At 39.3% G+C, this 20,401-nt stretch overlaps 1 protein-coding gene across 3 annotated transcripts in view; it reads left to right on the top strand.

Annotated features, from left to right (window-relative positions):
- Positions 1-1,937: 1,937 nt before the first annotated feature.
- PPP2R5A (protein phosphatase 2 regulatory subunit B'alpha) overlaps positions 1,938-20,401 on the top strand; it is an 84,635-nt gene continuing 66,171 nt past the window's right edge. Inside the window, exon 1 of one of the 3 annotated variants that reach the window (XM_069108757.1) lies at positions 1,938-2,060. Coding sequence is in view for 2 of the 3 variants with exons in the window: in XM_069108755.1 (XP_068964856.1) it covers positions 3,560-3,767 (208 nt within the window). In the remaining variant the exon portion in view is untranslated. Of the gene's footprint in view, positions 2,061-2,901; positions 3,768-6,786; positions 6,857-20,401 lie in introns of those variants that run through there. The other 2 variants (XM_069108755.1, XM_069108756.1) reach the window with 2 other exon arrangements.

Here is a 20,401-nt window from a genome sequence, read left to right as displayed (position 1 = left end):
AAATGACTCACCAAAAAGTAGTAAATGTGTGAGGCTGGATTTGATCCAGGTCTTTCTGACTCCAGGACCAGCCCTCTTTTCACTGTACTACTTTGCTGCCTCTGATCTGAACCCATGTCCTCTTCCCTTCAGGTCCAGCTCCTATGATGTAGGTCAGGGAAGTAAAACCAGGTTTTAGGCCAAGAATTATTAACCTTTTTGTATCATATCTCCTTTGGCATTGTGGTAAAGACTTTGGACCCCTTTCCAGAACAATGTTTTTATATGTATAAAACACATAGGATCACAAAGGAAACCAATTATATTGAAATGCAGGTATCAAAATATAAAAAAAAAAACCCCACCAAGTTTACCTTGAGTTAAGAACCCCTATATTGTTGTTGAGTCCTGTCTAACTTCTCATGATTCCATTTGGGGTTTTCTTCGAAAAGATACTGAAGTGGTTTGCCATTTCCTTTTCCTACTCATTTACAGATGAAGAAACTGAGGCAAACAGGGTTAAGTAATTAGCCCAGGGTCACACAGCAAGTATATGAGGCCAGATTCAAATTTAGATCTTCCTGACTTCAGCCCTGTGTCCTATCCACTGTACTTAGCTGTCCTTACCTTAAGTAGAAGGAAAATCACGGTAAATTTTAGGAAAGTGAATAGATTGATCTGTTTAATGGATGTGAAGAGGTTAAGGGTGCTTGAGATGCCAAAATACCAACATGATGGGTCCTGCCAAATGAATTCACCTCAAGTCTTCTCTCAGCCAAAGATAAGTAAAGTTTATTAAAAGTTTGCTTGTATTGGACACAGAGTAAGTCTGTGCTAGAAAATTCTATGGCGCTCAAGGTTGTGGGAGGAATCTAGGTAGGGGTGGTCTAGAGGAGGAGTTTGGGGAGGGTCTTCAGGAAGAGTTAATGAGGTAAATTAAAGGTTTAGAGGTAGATTAAAGGTGGGAAGTTGCTGGATAATACCTGGAGACTACAGACAATGGTGGGCTAGGCCAGTTCAAGGGTGGGTTGATATTTTGATAGGTTCAAGGGTGGGAAGTAGATGAACAATGGAGGGCTAGGCTAGTAACAGAGGTCTGTGCCCAGCCATAATGTAAAGCTTATGGCGTCATGCAAATGCCTCATCAAAATGGGACCATTCAGTTTGAGTTCAAGGGAGTTCCCAGAGCCTGCACCTCAAAGATTCAAGGAGAGCCCAAGGGGGCTCCCAGAGCCTGCACCTCATCAGATGGATCTGTCATCAGGGGTTTTGAACCGTTTGTGTGTGTGTCATGGACCCCTTTGACAGTTTGGGGAGTCAAGCTGTTGCATCCCTTCTTAGAATAAATTTTTTTTGTGCATAATTAAAGGAAATTAGAGGTTAGTGAAAATAGTTTTTTTTTTTTTTTCCCATTCAAGTTCACAGACCCCTTGAAATCCAGGCACCCCAGAGAAAGATCCCTTCTGGGAGAATGGTACTGTAAGGACTAGAAAAGGTCAGGTTTTGAAGCTCTGGCTGAAGAGTTTGCACTTTATTGAAAAGATAGTTTGGAGAAAGGGTGTAGTGAGCAGGAAGCAAGGTCGGGCCAAGGGTATACGGCAAGTTTCTGAATAAACAGATTTTTGTTTTCAAAAGGGAATATGTAGTCTCTGGTTGCTTAGTATTTGCAGGCCTTGAGTTGGGGACTGGGGGGGGGGGGGGGGGAAGCTCTGGTTCAGTCCAAGAGAGCGGTCCGGAGGAGGTCAGCCCTGGGGCTTTTTTGGAAAGATGTGCGGGTACTTCGGGACCCAGAGTATGTGCTCATAAAGAGTCGGGAGAGAGGGGCGGCGCCTGCATTCCCCAAGACACGTAAAAACTTTGGGGAAGGGTTTTATCTCCAACGCCCGCCCTTCAAATCCTTCCCTCCCCTCGCGTTTCCCCAGGATCCCCGCAGGCTGTCAATCAGCTCCCGCTCCTGCCCCGACTGGACCGCGATGCTGCCCTTCTAAGTGACGGATCACCTGGCGTTCTTTCCTGCCCGCGCCCGTCCCTATGGTTGCTGTCAGTCGCTGCAGTCGCTCATTGGCCAGAGGGCCTCGGAGGTGGGCAGGAGGGGGTGAGGAGAGTGTCCGGCAACGCCAATCCCCCTACCCCTTTCTAGTCTCCCAGTTCTTTCATTGGCTACCGGAAAATTAACGGGAGCCTAAGCAATCGCACGCGAACACACGTGTGTATGTATGAATGTGTGTGCGTTCGTGTGCGTGTGTGTGTTGGGGGGAGGCGGTACCACCCCTCTCCCACTCTGGAGTGTTGGTTCCACTGCTATGACGCTAGCAGCGGGCCTCCCTCCCTTCATCGGCGATTGGTTGAGAGAGATGTCCGTCACACAGCAGCCCCACCCTCTTTCCCCTCCTACCCTGTCCTCCCTACTCAAGCCTCGGTCTCTCCTGAGCTTTTCTAAGTGCTACCCTAAGCTGTTTGATTGACTGTTAGGAGTGTCCCGCCTCTGTCCGATGGCTTCGGTTTGCATTGGCGGGTAGTGCCTGTCACTTCTGTTTAGTTCACCACCCCCTTATAGGTTCTATCCCCTATTAGTCGCTCCCCCCCCCCCCCCCCCCCCCCCCCCCGCCCGCCCGCGAGGCGCCCCTGTACCCCCAACCCCCCCTCCACCACCCTCTCAAGTTGTCCCCCCCCCCCCCCCCCCCCCCCCCCCCCCCTCCCGGAGCCTTAATTAGCTTCACGGTTTTCGTCAGTGACACAAGCTCCTCTTCCTCCTCCTCTAGCTCTTCCCCTCCCCCGCCGCAGGCCCCTCCCTCTCGCTCCGCGAACTCCGGGCTAGGAGCGCGGGCGCGCACACCCTCCCCAGTATCCACCACCCTCTCAAGTTGTAGCGGTCGCTACGCTGCGGGGGTTGGCCGTGGGCTGTAGACTGGCAGGCGGGCGGGGTGGGGGAGGGGGGTTTGAACTTGGCGGCGCGGAGCAGAGCGGTGGTGAGCTGGGGGTGGTGTGGAGGGTCAGGGACTGCGGGTCCACCTCCTGCTCCGGGAATGAGGGGCGGCCACTGACCAGGAGCAAGGAGACACCGAGGGGGTGGGGGGGCACGCCACGGTAGCGGCTGGTGGTGGCAGCGGCAGCAGCAGCTCGGGCCGTGCGGAGCCCCGGGATGGCCGCGGCGGGGGAGCCTCCCGGCAGGAGCACCAGCAGCGGCAACTGAGGCACTCTCCTGGACGGCTCTCCACGTCCTCTCCTCCCAGCACTCTGAGGAACTTCCCTCCAGCTCCGCCCGCCCTCGACGCCGCAGCCCCCAACTTCTAGCAGCCCGGGAGGAGCGCGTACGGCGCTGGGAGCCCGGCCCGAGATGGGGCTCTGAAGATTTTGGGGGGCAGGCGGAGGGCGGCTGGCCGGCCCGGGGCAGGAGGAGCACGAAGAGAAGGAAGAGAAGGACCGGGGTTCTTCGGCAGCGCGGGAGCTGGTTCCCCTTCTCCCGGGAGCTGAAGTCGGGGAGGGTACGGGCAGTTGGGGGTGACGGGGCCCGGAGGGGGGGGCTTCCGCTCCTCCTTCTCCTTCTCCTCCTGCCGTGACCGCCGCCACCGCCGCCTCCATGCAGCGCCAGCCTGAGCTGCCAAGCTCGGCGGCCGCGATGTCGTCGTCGTCCCCGGCCAGCGCCGCCATCTCAGCCTCGGAGAAAGTGGACGGCTTTACCCGGAAATCGGTGCGCAAGGCGCTGAGGCAGAAGCGCGCGCAGGGCTCGTCGCAGTTCCGCTGTCAGAGCAACCTGCCAGAGCTGCAGCCCTTGCCCCACCTGAAAGGTAACCGTAGTCCCCGCCGTCGGCCCCGCCACCGCTGGTTCCGGAGCCCCGGCCCCAGCTCAGGCTCGCCCTTCCTCCTCCTGGCCGCGGTCACTCCGCATCCCGCCACCTCCAGCTTGCCCTCAGCCCTCGGGGTGCAAGAGGTGTTTCACCTCCTTGCAGGTGCTGAGATGGTGGTGTTTTTGTTCCCGAATATAACCCCCCTACCCCAATCTCAGAACCACCCGAAGTATTGAAGGCCTCCTGTAGGGAAAGTTGCCTTGCCCTTCCCTCTCTAATTATCTGGAGTTTGCAACCACATTGGTGTTGGTTCCCCTCTGCCACTTGGGTTCCCTCGATTGCCTGCGGTTCGGATCTGAACTCAGGTTAAACTTAGGCACACTTCTCCAAAGCTCGTCTGTCTCCTGCTTGCTTTAACCCCCGCCCGGTTTTCTTCTCATCTTCCGACTTTCGCTTTCCTCGGGTCTCCTCACTTTTCTCTGCTACTCTGATCCTTTCCTTTGACTTCTAGGGTAATAATGACTAGGATGGCCACACATAGACACAGACACACACGCAAACTCCCCCTCCCACTGATTACTCCTAGAGGCCATATTGATGAAGACTGCTAATGTAAACAGCTGTCCTCTTAGTTGGATTTTAGGACATTAAGCTAGGTATTTCTTTTTAAGTGAAACTTTGCACTGGATAATGTAGAACAAATGCATTTTCCTAACCTGGGGATGACGAAGACTTTATAAGGCTGTGGGCTCCGAATGCACCACGGGTAAACTGGGAAAGGCATAAAATGAAGACAATACTCTTCTAAGTACTATGAAATTTTCTCCAGTGAGTACGTTGTCCCAGTTCTACAGCTTTATACAGCAATTCAGAATGAGATTCTATCCAAAACTGTTCAGAGTAAATTAGCAATCCCACTGGATTTTACTCTCAGTTTATAAGATTTTGACTTAGTTGTTTCCCTGGTGTTAATGGAAAGTACTGTAATTTTCCTCTTTCTCTAACAGAAGTACTTTTCGTTTGTATAGTTTTGATGGTTTATTGGATAAGGATGCCGTCTGAGATTGAAGTAGGATTCCATTTGACAGTTTTAGAAAACTAGTCCATAAAAGCTACAAAGACTGGCTAGTGACCATGGAAGAAATTCAGTAAAAATTTAGATTTTTTTTCCAGGCCTGAAAAATAAAAGTTTCATAGTTAGATATTTAACTATGAAATGCACAAAGTGCATTTTAAAATCTTTTCTCCCTGCTTTGTCCACTCCTAAAACCAATCTGGGTCCCAGCTATGTGAATCCAGTTAAGGCTGAAAGAAGAAGCCCCAGAGAAAACCTTTATAGTATATATGAAATCTCTAAAACTATTTCTGCTTCCTAGCCTCTAAAAGAAGACATTCTTCTAGGAAAAATAAGGCAAATACTGAACCAGAATCAAACTGAATAGAGGTGGAATTTGTGAAATGTTGCCACTGTTATCAACTTTAAGCTTACTCCTTAGTATGTTATAAAAATTAATTGGAATCTAGATATCATGGTCACTTGAGTTCACTCACTAGTAGACATTGCCATGAAATATTTGAGAGTGATGTCATTCACATCTATAAGAAACTTGAATTGTTTGGTCCTTTGTTTAGCCTAAATAATCAGAATTGGGGTTTTTAAAAAGACATTTAATTCTAAATTATCATTTTGATTTTGTAGTTCGCAGAAAGAGCACAAAATAGTTCTTATTTCACTGTGTTAGAGGCAAGTTTAAAGTACAGCGTAAATTAGCTTCAAACTTTTTATACTATATCCACTTCTAACTGCTAAACAAAAAAAAGTGGAGAATAAAAGCTCTTAATTATCCTGTAAAGTAAGAAATTCTACCTTTATAACTTTCCCTTTCCCCAAGCCCTTAGTGCTTATAATGTCCTACAAGGTAATTGGAGAGATGTTTGCTCCATTTCATATGATTGGTGCTAGCTTACTGCTCAAGGTCAAATGTAAGTGTGCTCTTTATAATGGCATATAGTTTGAACGAGTGGAAAGTTGTTCATTTTTTTTAGTGTTTGGTCTTTGTGGAGGGGAACAACAAAATTAGAATGTTGTAGCAATCAATGTAGCAGTGAATGTAGGTTTGATTTTTGGAGTTTTTAATGAAGATCACCTTTTGGAAAACAAACATTCCTTAGGAAAGTGCTATTTATTTAACAAAATGAGCTTATGCAAATTTAACCTTTCTTTGCTCTATTTACACCAATGGGGAGAACTAGGTTAATTTTAATAGAATTTCTAAAATGCTGGGGAAGCACATTTTAACCTATTGCTTCAATTAGTATTACTTGTGCTTAATTAATGTGAAACTACCTAGCATTGTAGGTACCAGATACAATATTTTCCCCTTTGGCAAGTGCTACTGATATTCTCATATACTCAGATATAGCCCTAATAAACAAAGAAAGAGAAGACTATAATATATGTGGGAAATTGCATATTCCTCCATGCCCTCACAGATTTTATCCTACTATAAAAGTGAAATAAGTATACATATGCATTCAGAAACTCATGTGTTTGTACCAACCTGCTCATGTTACAACTTTGTTCACGTAGGCCCAGTGTTGGCAGTGTGCCAGCTAGCTTTCTCCAGTATACCATGTGCAGGGATTACTTAACCAAATAATCCAATCTTTAGTCTATCTCTATAAGAAGCTCATTTTTGTAAAATGATTTCTAAAATGGATTTTGGTGTTTTATGGGGAAAATGTAAGTCTTTAGCAAATCTCTTATCCAGAAGAGTAAGCAAATATTTAAAAAATAATATGGGACCTAAAAAACACCACTACTTTGAATTTGTATAGCACTTAACTTTTTTTCAAAACATCTGCTGTTTCACTTGAGCCTCCCAACCACCCTAAATAATAAAATAGGACAAACTTATTAAACTTTTACATGGCAATAATATACATTTTTTTTTTGTTGTTTATTTGAATTTACTTCAGGACAAGGTGTTATTACAGTTTTCCAAGGAAAAAATTTCCCTCTTCTCCCCAACCCATGAGTAAGGAGCCACTTAAAGTTTTCCATTCTTTATTGCAGACATTGTTATCAGGTATGTTGGGGTATCAGCTTTTAGCAGGTGTGGAAAACATTAGACAAGTATCTATATTAATGTAGATGTATCGTGCTTTAAGGCTGGGGTTCTGTCATGGAACCCTTTGATAGGCTTTTCTTGAAGCATGTAGACCTCCAACTCAGGATAATGTTTTTAAATGATCAAATGAAATTCTCAGTTTTAGTTAGATGTTAGAGAAAATAAAGATACAATTTTTTTCCAATCCCCTGAAATTTATCCAGGTACTGGTGGTTTAGAATCCCTGCTTTAAGTAGATTTGTTATTTTAAAAACTTGGGTTTTTACAAAAGATAAGTTAGGAAGTGATTTGCTTTTCAAGATTATTCACAATGTAATTTATTTAAGTAATAATTTATTTAAATTTGTCATAGCTTAGTTGTCAAATAAGGACTCAGATTTATGTAATTATTTAAGTCTGCTTAATTTACATAGTTTACCTAGTACTTCTAAAATATGACTTGGATGTAAATTGAATTTTTGTAAATCAACATTTGCCAGTACAAATGCTGCATTCTTTAGATGCATCTGTATAGAAATGAGTAAGGTAAAAAGTAAGCTCATAAAAAGGATGCCACACTTATAGACCAAGAAAAAAGCAGATGGAATTTACAAAAAGCATGGTGACTTAGCACTTAAAGTAGAATAGACATTCAGGAAATTGATAAATAAGAAATTGGAGACTGGAGGGTCACATGCCCTCATGGAAGTTAGGGATAAAGCATTCACCCAATTATCAATAAGAGTATATTTTGCCCCTCATATTGCAGAGGTGATCAGTACATTTATTATAGTAATGACTGTAGATGCTTTGCTCTCTTTTTGAAAAATATTCCAGAAAATGCAGTCTTCCAAGACTGAAATTCTTATCACCTGAAATCTGAAAGATTTTTCTTAGAATTTTGTTGGCAAATATACAACCCAACCTTCCTCCAACTTTTTTTCTGAAGTTCTATATAGCCTACAAACCTTAGTTTTATTTCATCTAAATTATTCACTTAAATTTCTGTAATGTTAAAGAATGAGGAATGTTTACATTTTGTCTATTTTAAAAAAGTGTTTAGAAATGAATATATATACATATATACATACACATGTATACATACATGTTTGTCCTTTAATTTGATCATGTTAGAAGCTTGTTCTTGAAGATCTATCATATCTCTAGAACACAGTTGTTTTTATTTATTAGAATATGGATCTAAAGTAGTTCCTAAATATAGTATCCATTGCTAGTCTTCACATACAAACTTTTCTATTTAAGTCTTTCAATCTTGTACATTCCTATTTAATATCAGATTTCTCTTTTTCCAGTTCATTGCCCTTTCCATTCCTTGATGAGAATTATTTTGTAAATATCTAATTGAATAGAACAAATCACATTAGAAAATAAAAGACACAGCAGGTTAGCCAGCTGGGACAGTGAGAGACTTCACTCTTGTCTCTATAAGATTTCTTTTTTTCTCCTTAATGTTTCAATGTCATGTTAAAGGAGTTATCTTTGAACTTCAGTTTCTTCTGAAATTTATCAATGTCTACTCACCCACCCTCATGCTAATGTAATGAAATACTATCGTTTTGGGATTGAAATTATTGTTTGCTGACAGGATTGGCTTTGATTAATGAAGAATAATCGAGAAATTTATGGAATTGTACTTAATTTTTTTATTTTGAAATGATTTTTAAGCTTATGAGAAAGATCAGTTTCATTATTTCATTTATAGAATAGCTTAAGTCCATAAGTGAGATATTTTCCTATTGATCTTGGCTTCTTTTGACACCTATTTTTTTGTTCTTTGTGGTTATAGTATATTTGCTGTTTCTATTACTTTTACTATTCTCTACCAAACCTCTCTTTTTCCATGTGGCTCATTAGCTATTTACATGCTAGTTTTTGAAATAAGAAGAGAGCTTTTGCTAGCTCTCAGCTTTGATGTGGTAGAAGTGATCCCAACCCTTTTTTTTTTTCCATCTACTTCTCAGGGTTTAAGAAAAAAAATCCAACTTTTTTTCATTTGGCAGTCATGTTAGTTATTTTTAGCTTATGAGATTTGGTGGAGTCAGGGCTAGGACAGGCCAGATGGTAGAATCTCAACTGACTTCAGTTTTTTTTTTAAACTATGTAAGGTACAGTGATTATGGAACTAACTCATTCTCTTTGAAATATGGAACTTTTTTTTGTCACATGTTCAAAACAATTTTAATATTACAAATTTATTTGTGATCATTACCCAACAAGAGTCTCTGGCATACTAAGTGTTAAACAGATTAAGTTCCTCTTATGGAACTTAGCTGTTGTATTATACAAATACATATAACTCTTCCTGTCACCCCTTCCTACAAGATGTCTTCGTATCTCATTTAATCCACATTAGCGGAATAAGGGAGATAGGGCAAGCAGAAACCAGACCCAAGACCCTTTCCACTGACTATACCATACTAGAGAAATTAAAACAAACAAAAACTCACCATCAGTGTTCATTTCTGCAAGAGTTTTTGAAATGTACTTCTTATCAGTGTATTTTTGTCACATGATGATCACATTTAGTTTTTAAGCTTTCTATTGGTCTAGTTTGGAAGATGTGAGACCTAGAATCCTTTCCCTCCAGTTAAACTTTTTGCATTTGTTGCTTTGTAAACATATTCTTGTTTTTTCGAATGAGTTGGAGTATTCATTTTGTTTTCTTACTTTGACTGAAAGATCCTTAGTTTCATCTTTTTAGACATTTCTTCCACCAACATAGTAAATCTATCATCTGGTACAAATGGCATGCTCCGACCCCCTCAACTTCTTGAAACTAGGAACTAGATCTTATACTCTTGTGTTACATAGTTCTTTTTATAATGTTCTGCAACACATTTTGACCTATTAGATATAGCAGGGAACTCATATCTATTATTACCATCAATTGATTTCACATACACAAGTTGAATATTTTGTTTATACAACTACTTGTCTTGGTAGTTTTGTCAAGTTTTACTCCCTTTCCCCAAAGCTTTTTCAACCTCTCTGTTGTCTTTAGTGCTACTATACCCCAGAAAGATCTTTAGTCAAGGCCTAAATAAAGAATACTTTGGAAAAAATCCAATGAACACCAATAAGTTTTAGTGTTTGAAACCAAACTTTTGCTGAAGTCATCTCCTAGCATCTCATTGTGATGTGAAAGGTGTAATCATGGGGTTTTGAAAAATCAATGTTAGTTGAGTTAAGCTCCAGTATTTCCTACCAAGGTGGAAAGGCTTTCAGTATTGGCTAGCAGTAGTCTTGTACCGGTATTTTTTGTCTTTTAAAGATCAGACCAGAAACTTTGTGTTGGTGGAAGGAGTATGTATCTCCACTGAAATCACCATTCTTGAGATGAAGTTGAGCATTTAAATTCTTGATGATATTAAGAAAATGAAATGTCCAGGTTTATGTTACTTGAGTACAGGATTAAAGTAAGACATTGTTGACTCCATGGTTCTCTGTCTGAGATAAGTGGCAGGTGATATTGATAAAAGATTTGTTTCATTGTGGCTAAAAAAGAATTGAGCACCTTTGTTAGGCAAATAATTTATTTGTATTGTGGTAAGCTTAATACTGAAAGCATACTATATATTTGTGATTAGACAGACTAGTGCAGTATGCACTGATTTGTCATATTTAAAATGAATTCTTTATTTGTTAGAATGTTCTTGGGAGAACAGAAAGAGAACAGAGTTAAAATATATAATCACTTGTAGTAAGTTCACCATTATGTAACAAGAGAACTGAGTGCTTTTTCTCTTAAGTTTTATATGACAAGCGAGGCTTATGCAAAATGGGCTTTACTTGTCTGTGCAGGATATGGACTAATAAGCAGTTTCAAGCCTACTTATTATGCATATCTTTTGAACTCTTTTCTGAAGGAAATAGTATAAGATTTCACATGTACTTTGGAGGGGAGGGGAATAATGAAGAATTTTAGGGACTTTCTAATTTCAAACAAGTTTTCCAGAGATAAACTTTGATGTACAACCTTCATGCAGTTTTTTTTTTAAATTTATTGTTGAGAAATGACATATTCACAGAATCAAAATCATGGTTCTGTTACTGACTTGGATACTTCAGGTGAATAAAGAATTTCTTGGGAACAAACTCCTCCTGGTGGAATGATACTGTTAGTTGCATCCACAGTAGCATTACTAGCATACTTTGTTATTTTGTATATAACTTGAAAATTGATTTAGTTAAAATTTTACTCGTCAATAAACATTATTTTCTTATTTAATAAAATAGTTTTCAAGATCTGTGGGAAAGAAAGTTTTAAATTTGTGAACCCAGGGACTCTAAAAATTTTGCCTTAGGTAATAAACAGATTGATCCAGAGATCTAGCTAAAAAAGATTAATTAAGATATCAAGTTTTTATACTAAACTTTTTTGGGGGGGAGGGGGAGTTAGTAGATATCCATGGTTATAGGTATAGGATTAGAAATATACAGCATAGGAATATCAAATCTCTGCTTAAATCATATATTATAATGTTTCTTATATGTTGTAAAGATTGAATTACAAAGATAGTTCTAAAACTGTTCTTTCCTAATCAAAGGAAAATTATATTGTTATTCAAAGTCTACTTTGTTCTTGTCTTTAAGATTTATGACAAATGGGTCAGAATAGAGAGATTTTCTTATCCTTTCTTGAATTAGCATTACAGGGTATTTCATTGACTACATGTCTGTTAAGTAGCTAATTGAAGTAACTCCTCTAAAAATATGGTATTTATTGTTTATTACAAAGAACATCTGTTCAAGCTAAAAGTAAAGTGTAACTTATAGCAGAATAGGATCTCCTATTTTTTAATTGTATTCTCAGGATCAAAGTGGGGAACTTTGTGTAAGACTTTGAAACTTGATGTGAATTTCTTTCCCTTTTGGAACCATAATATAGTAATATCTTGTTCCATAAGTTATGCTTTTTTGAAATATAATTAGAGGTACAACATAAGCAAACTTATAAGTAAGATCATAGCATAGGATTGTAGCTTTAGAGCTAGAAGGAACCTTAGAGGTCATCTAGTCCAGCCACCCTCATTTTACAGGTGAGGGGAATGAGGCCGAGAAAGATTAAACAATTTGCCTAAGGTCAAATCTAGTAAGTAGCAGAGCAGGGATTTCAACATAACTCCAAATTCAGCACTTGATTTGCTGCCCTGTTCCTTCATCCATACCATGCTTTTTAAAAGTGCGTGTATTACTCAAATTTTGCAGGGTTGATTCTTTAGATTTCTAACAGACATTCAGTAATTTAAAAAAAACTTTCTGCTTGATTTTACTAAAATTATAATTTTGGAAATTTGAAACTATTTCCAGCTGAATTGGAGGTAGATGGTATTTTTTTTTTTTTAGAGAAAAATCTACCTGTGTGGAAGTTTCATTCTTATGAATATCATTTATGGACTTAATTATATCTGAAATATCAGACTTATAATTGTATTGATTTCATTCTTTAGAGTTGCTATTGGAATCATATCAGTATGAAAATTAAGAGCATTTGCATTTCCAACAGTAATATAAATTGAATGGTTCCTTTTCTATCATGTAACAATGAATATGAGACATATTTATTACTGAGGGACCATAAAATGAGATATCCAGGTCCAGCATATTTTGATTACTGCAGATGGATCTCTCTATTTTGTAAATATCCTTTGAAATCTTTCTTACCCAAAATTATAATTGAGATTTTTTGTGTCTTCATTTTGGTCTTGATTTATTTTGTTTACTTATATGTTTACTTTTTTCCTTTTTGAGATGACCTGAGTTTTATAATCAAAATAATTTTGTAAGAGAAGACAATATTCAGTTTTAAAATGATAAATAAGAGAGGTGTTCTTGTGTTTTGATTATGGTTACCTGGCAAATTAAGAGCCACTGAATTTAGTCATGAATAAGAATTTTGATTTGGGAAAATTGACTGGATTGAGTCGTTGCTTTGACTGCCTGACTGCCTTCTTGCAAAAACATAACACAGTATCAGAAGAACTCCAGGTAGGAACACAAAAAACAAATTAGAAAGAAATTAGATTCAGAGATGTCTTGATTTTCTCTTCTTCCATACTCCACTGGTTGAATTTTTTTTTTTGGGGGGGGGGAGGTTCCTGTGGATCATGTCATGATTCTAGTATGACTACTTACTATATTTCAACACAGGAGTAGATATTTAAGTAGAAATTGAATGGTCACTTCACAGAGATGTTCTTAAGGGGAGGGGTTGGAGGGAAAGATTCCTGTTTGAGATTGAAGGTAGATTAAGTAACCTCTAAGGGCTCCTTTAACTCTTAAGATTCCATTTCTATGATTTTAGCTTTTGTTGGGATAGAAGGTGGGAGAGGGGAGAAAGGGATGAAGAAAAAGCTGTGACTATAGGCTAAGACAGGTTCTCTAGACTGGTGGTAGAAAATTCCTGGACTCAGTGTAAGTACACATGACTGGATGATCTGCTACTGGCTTGTGTCAAGAATGTATTGAGTGCTTACCATGATTAAGATACCATGCTTGCTTGGTGCTGGAGATAAAAAGGCAAAATGAAAAGTTACTCCCCTTAAGTTTACATTCTGTGGGGTTTGGGAGCATAGAACATGTAAGGAGATATATAAGTGCAGGATAATATGAAAATTAGCATTAATGAAGTTTATGTGCGTGCGTGTGTATGACAGGAATTAAGAATGGTTTCAATAGGGGGTGGCCTATGAATTGATCCTTGAAGGAAACTAGAGATTCTAAGAGGTAAAGATAAGGAGTGAGTGTATCTAAGCATAAGGGGCAGCTGTGTCCCATATGTGGGACATGTGGAATATGGGAGACAGTATGTCAAGTTCTGAGAAAAGCAAGTAAATCTATTAGGCTAGAACATAATGTGTAAAATAAGTCTAGAAGGGTCAGCTGGAGCCAAATTGTGAATGGCTTCAAATTATAAAGGCCAAGTTCAGTGATTTGTATTGTCAGTCAGCAAATATAAAGTTCCCACTGTGTACCAGGCACTACTGTGCTAAGTGCTGGGGATGTAAAGAAAGGCAAAAGATGTTACCTGCCCTCCAGGAGCTCGTAGTCTAATCTGAGAAATAATAAACAAACAGGATAAACTGGAAATAACCAACAGGGGAAAGGCACTGTTTTGGAGCACCACTAGAAATTCTTGAACTGAGGAGGATAGTGAAATTTGTTCTTTAGGAAGATTGTTTTGGTAACCATGTGGAAGATCAAGGAGGAAACCTATTTTGGTCATTCAGGGGAGAGGTGATGAGCACCTGCACTAGAGTAGTAATCATGTTGGTGGAGACAGAGAAGATGGATTCAAGAGTTGTAGAGATAGAAGAACTAGACGAACTGACCGGATTTGGTGGCGAAAGGGGAAGAGGACGAAGAGAGAAACTGTGGCTGGATATCTACTTAGATATAGCTATAGCTACAGGTCTGTATTTACATGGATCTTGATATCTATAGATATCTGGGCATTATCTGTGTAGAGGTGATAATTGAGCCAGTTGGATCTGATGAAATTACTAAGTGTAGGTGTAGGGATAGAAGGTGGCCAGGGAGAGAGGCTTGTGCAGGCCACTCCTCTCCCCCCTCCCCCCACTCCACTCAGTAAACATCTGTGCCTCCCTATTCCCATCAGGATTAATTATAAAATCCTCTATTTGTTGTCCGCCCCCCCTTCCCCCTCCCAAAGAAAAATAACCTTTCCTGGCTTCTTATGTTTTACACTCTACCTTTTTGATCCAGTGATCTGGCCTCCTTGAACAAAACACTCTTAAGCATTTTCACAGACTATCCTCAGTTTCTGGAATGTTCTCCTGAATCTTCATCACCTGGCTTCCCTGGCTTCCTTCAAATCCCAACTAAAATCCCACATTCTTTGAGAAGCCTTTTCCAATCTCTCTCAATTCTAGTGCCTTCCCTCTGTTAATTATTTCCTGTTTACCTTGTATATAGCTTATTTTACAAGTTATTTGCATATTACATTAGATTGTGAGCTCCCTAAGGGACAGGTGTTATGTTTTATCATTATTTCCCTAGTACTTACTGCTGTGTTGGTACATATTATTGTTCTTCAGTCATTTCATTCATGCATGAGTCTTCATGACCTCATTTGGGGTTTTCTTGGCAAAGATACTAAAGTAGTTTGTCATTTCCTTTTTTTGATTCATTTTACTCTGAGGCAAATAGGGTTAAGTGATTTGCACAGGGTCATACAACTAGTAATCATTCAAGGCTGGATTTGAACTTGGGTCTTCCTGACTTGATGCTCTGTCCACTGTACTACCTACTTGGCTTTGTCTGCTGCATAATATATGCTTAATATATGTTTATTGACTGACTCTGATGGTTCAGAGAGGCAAAGAGTTGAGTAAAAAGCTATTGGAATTTAACAGTAAAGAGATCATTGACAAACTTTTGAGAAAACAGTTTAGTTGTGATAAGAGTGGGAAGGGTTGAAATATGAATGGGAGAAAAGAAAAGGAGACAAGTATAGATGGCTTTTTACTTAAAAATAAATTTATTATTTATTTTAGACATTCTTTTAAAAAATTTAAAGTTCCAAATTTTCTTCTTCTCCCTAGTTTCTCCCTCATCCACTGAGAAGGCAAGCAATATGATATCAATTGTATGTGTGAAATCATGCAAAACATTTCCATATTACTCATGTGGCAAAAAAGGGGGGGCAAGAAAAATAAAGTAAAAAAATTATATTTTAATCTGCATTCTGAGTTTGTCAGTTCTCTCTTTGGAAGTGAATAGCATTTTTCATCATGAGTACTTAAAAATTGTCCTAGATCATTGTCTTGATTAGAATAGCTAAGTCTTTCACAATTGATCATTGTTAGAATATTGCTGTTAATGTGTACAATGTTCTTCAGATTCTCACTTCACTTTATATCAGTTCATATAAGTGTTCCCAGGTTTTTAGAAGACTTTTCCTACCCATTTAGCTGGGAAAGGGTACAGTGGCAGAGGATGATAGCTTGGTAGGGTGGCAGGGTCAAGTGAAGGATTTTGTTTTAATTTTTGTTTTTAAGGATCAGAGAGAATTGGACATATTTGTATGAAGCAGGGAATTCACCAGTAGGTGGGAAGAGATGGAAGATGAGAGAGGGAGGATGGTTGAAGAGACAGTCTCCCAGAGAAGAGATGGAAGAGAATCAAGGTCCACCCTCTTTTTTAGAAACTGGAACAAAGTAAGAGAGAACTGAGAGGGTCGGGGCATTGTTGAGGGGCTTTATTAAGGTATAGGACAAAGAAGAAAAAGGATCTTGGGATGAATGTCTTGAATTTTTTTTTCTTGGTAAATAGAAGGTGAGATAATGAAAGGAGAGATTGGGAATGTGCTGTAGGAATCTTAAGGAGAAAAGAAAATCCGGAACAGCAGCTACAGAAAGTTTGTAGAAAGTCAGTTAAGGAATAATAAGAGGATAAAAGTGAAGGGCCTGAGATTACATAATTTATAGAAGATTCAGTCTACTTACTGTCTGAAGTGGATGGAGCACAGAATTATTGAGAAGCTAGTCTGTAGCAGTGTAACCAAAGGCTACAATGTTATAATATAGCCAAGATGGCAACAATGTAATAATGACTAAGGGTAAGTTTTTCCTGGCAGAACAGTAGTAACTTCTCTTGGAACTTTAGACCTCATATTTGATGAATAGATCTACTTTTTCATGGTTATTTTGTAATATAATTGTACTGATACTTTTAAAAAAAATTGCAATTAAGAAAGCTTATTCTTAAAGACACTATTTCTAAAAGTTAAATATCAAATATATGGAAGCAGGCTTATTTCTCATTAGGAAATACTGCATTAATTCTTTCAGAGGCAGTGTGGAGTATAGTAAATAGTGTTTGGGAGTTACAAAGAGACAGGTTCAAATCCTGCCTTGCCTTAGACACTTAGTAACTATATGATCGATGTTTCTATTTATTCATTTGTAAAATGGAGCTGGGCTCCATGGCCTCTTAAGTCCCTTTTCAGCTCAAAATTCATGATCCTATTACTTTAATCTCAAATTCGATAAAATCAGTGGAAAAAATATTTCCTAGAAGATGTTAACAGCCATTATGCAGTTGGAGTAATATCTTTTAACTATAGTAGCAGTTATATTAAGAAGAATTATTTTTTTTAATGTGAACATAAATTGAGGGGCTTATTTAGTTATTTTACGTTTTCATGTATTTTGCAATACATGTCAATTTACTCTTTTTAAAGGCCATTTTTCAGCTAAAGGGACAAAGGTAGGAAGTAATCTACCTTGTGATTGATCCCTATGAATTCAACTTAAAATTTTCTTTCTATGCCTATTGATCTATCACTAAGAATTTAGAGCATATTTCTAGGGTCCCATTTTTATCCTTCTGTGAAGAAGACAGTCTCTGTAGAATCTGGGATATCTTGTTGACTTTTTGCCTTTCTCATCCTTTTTATTTCCCTGGATTTCAGCTTTCTCTCATATAGAATTAAAAAAAAAACCTGTTAAATTCTTATTCAGTAGTCATTCCACTCATGAATAAGTTATCCTTTGGTGTACTATTTCTAGTAAGTTAATTTAAATATGTTAAATGAACTGTCATGATTTCTCAAAATGTTGGTATATTAGGTTTCAAAATGTTGTATTTAAAGATTCCTATTCCACCCTGCAGGGCAGCTAGGTTGTGCAGTGGATAGAGTGCTGGGCCTAATGTCTGGAAGACTAATCTTACTGAGTTAAAATCTGGCCTCAGACACTAAATAGCTCTGTGACCCTGGGCAAGTCAACTTAACTCTTTTTGCCTCAGTTTCCTCATCTGTAAAATAAGCTGGAGAAGGAAATGGCAAACCACTAAGCATCTTTGCCAGGAAAACCCCAAATGGGATCACGAGTTGGACATGACTCAAATGACTGAACAACAACATCGTACTCACACCCTTCGACCCCAGGAGAGAATAAAGAGTATTTTCTCTGGTACTTGCAGTTCTCTTAATATTCATTCTGGTCGTCATAGCAGATTTCTTATGCTCAAACAGGATTAATGTTTTTGGGAGAGGGTACTGGTGTCACAGATATATTAGAGTAGTTTGGCTAAGGGAAAGGGGGAAATATGAGAGGTAGCAGCAGAGCGCTCTGCTTAAGAGTAGGGGATTTTGATGCAGGATAGAAGGAGGAGTTGGTAGGTGTACTGTAATACCAAGGAAAGGCAACTTCCCAGGTTCAAAATACCAGCATAGGTGCTCTCCATTTTATTCAGTGACCAACCAAGAACAGAGAAGATCAAAACATGACATCATTCCAAATACAGCATTTACTAAACGTGATTAAATAATCTCCAAGTACTAACCCACCCCAGGACCTTCCAATCAATCAATTACAAAGTCTCTGTTCTAAATACTCCACCCCTAGGCTGTACCTTCATTTGGTCCACCACAAAGCACAAAAAGGTCAAAAGTTCCCCACCACTGGATCTCAATTGAATCTACCCCAGAGTTACATCAAGTTTAAGCACAGCACTTAATACCCAAATGGAGGTCTTTTCTTCATCTAGACACGAGGCAAGTTCTCAGCAATCTTAGTTCCTGGGGAGACAAGGCTCAGCAAGACCACAAGATACATTGCCAGTCCCTTCATCAATTCATCCTCTGTCTGTAGAACAGTCCTAGAACCCCTGAAAACATTAGCAAAACCCTCTCCCAGGATTTCTGTAAACATACAACAAGAAAATCCTTCTTCAGGGCTTCTGAACCAACAGAAAGATTCCCAGACCCCTGCAACAACAGCACTGTCCTTCACCAGTGGACAGTATTCACTCTCTGTCTGCAGGATAGTCTCAGGGCTTCTTAACCAAAAGCCAGGTTCCAGGACTTCTTCAACAACAGGACTGTCTTTCACCAGTGGACAAATCTGGCAAAACAACATCAAAACAGACAGACAAAGTACCAGCAAAACAGCCATGTCTCCTCAGTCCTTGGCAGCTCAGGGGGCAGGTCTCAAAAGTCCAGGGCAATTCAAAGCGGCCACCAGCAATTCTCTTAGTCTCTCTCTCTCCACGAGGTGCTGCTTCCAAAAAAAGGTCTTCTGCCTCTCTCTTGTGTCTCTCCAAATCTACGTCACCATCTCCTCCCAGTTCAGGACTTTCTTTTCACATCAACAAGCCCATCCCACAGATGGGATTAACAAGCTCTGGGTTTTAACACAATCAATTTGAAAACCAAGCCAATACAGGGGAATCTTTAATTGCCATTACTATCACAGTAGGCAAAAACGGAGCAGCTCTTAGTGTAGTTTTGGGTCAAAGGACAGAAATTGGAGAGTCTTGGTAGAGGAAGGGAGTAATAACTAGAAATCTGGACTTTTACCTGGTGAATTCTTTAATGAAATGTCAGCTCCTGAAGGGTATACTTAAGACTTTTTACATCTCAGTAGAGTATTTAATGCAGTATGTGTATACAGTACAGAAAAATGATAGGGTAGAAGAAGGTGGGTGGAAGTTTAATTTGTTCACTTGGATCCAAAGAACCTTGATTTCATTAAGACAACCTTTGTTAGACTTCATTCTTTGAAACTTGGGTTATGTGAAGCAGTCCAAGGGGTTACCTTGAGAAAAAGTTATGATGACTGATGAGTGTGTACAGGAAACTAATTTGCTTTCTGGTCTGTGGTTGTTCACAATATACATACATATATGTGTATGTGTGTGTGTGTGTATGTGTATTCAGTCAATGTTGTTAACTGCCAGAGACTGGTAGAAATACATCATTGGCCAGGTTTACTTCATGTTAGTCTAGAATAAGTCTTTGAACAGATCCAATAAGAGGATGCATAATCAGTTTTTTGTTCTGAGTTGTCAGAAAATGACCAATGTCCATTTGTATTCTTATTTTTCCTATAAATATTTTTCCATTAATACCTATTAATCACTATGGTAACAATGAAAAGTACAGAATTTGACTCAAAAGACCTGGGTTTGAATTCCTCCAATACTTTGTTGTGATCTTGGGCAAGTAACTGGACTTCCTCAATTTCCTCATCTGTAAAGTAAGGGAAATGGACAAGGTCACCTCTAAGGTCCTTCCAGCTCTAAATCTATGAGCTCACATTGTGGATGACTGAGTGCTTGAGACAACTAGAAAGCAAGTGTTAATAGCCAAAGTAGATGATGGCAAATATACACTAACTTAGTTTGAGAACTAAATCCCAAATGAAAAAGAAGCACAAATGTGAATGATCATAGCACACTGCAACTCGTGTTTATTTCTAGTGATCTAAGGTCCTTTTCAACCCTGAAATATCTGATCTCTAAAATTATACTCTCTGTATTTATCTGTTTGCTTGTTGTAGCCCTCTCAGTAGAGTGAGTATAAGCTTCTTGAGAGCATGAACTTTTTCATTTTTTTCTTGTACTTTTAGTACTAAACACAACGCTTTATACATGAGCTTTTAATTAGAAGATTTTTTTTTGTATTGGGTTGGACCAGGTTGCAACCCACCTATTCCCATCTATGTATTCCTAATAGAGTTGCCTTAGGCTCTGAGA

Source organism: Petaurus breviceps, unplaced genomic scaffold, assembly GCF_028583685.1.
Source record: "Petaurus breviceps papuanus isolate PSGF00001 unplaced genomic scaffold, PetGlider_PUasm1.0 90434, whole genome shotgun sequence".
Classification (NCBI taxonomy): Eukaryota; Metazoa; Chordata; class Mammalia; order Diprotodontia; family Petauridae; genus Petaurus; species Petaurus breviceps.
The sequence above is the reverse complement of the archived record's forward strand: the minus strand, read 5'-3'. Positions and strand labels throughout refer to the sequence as shown.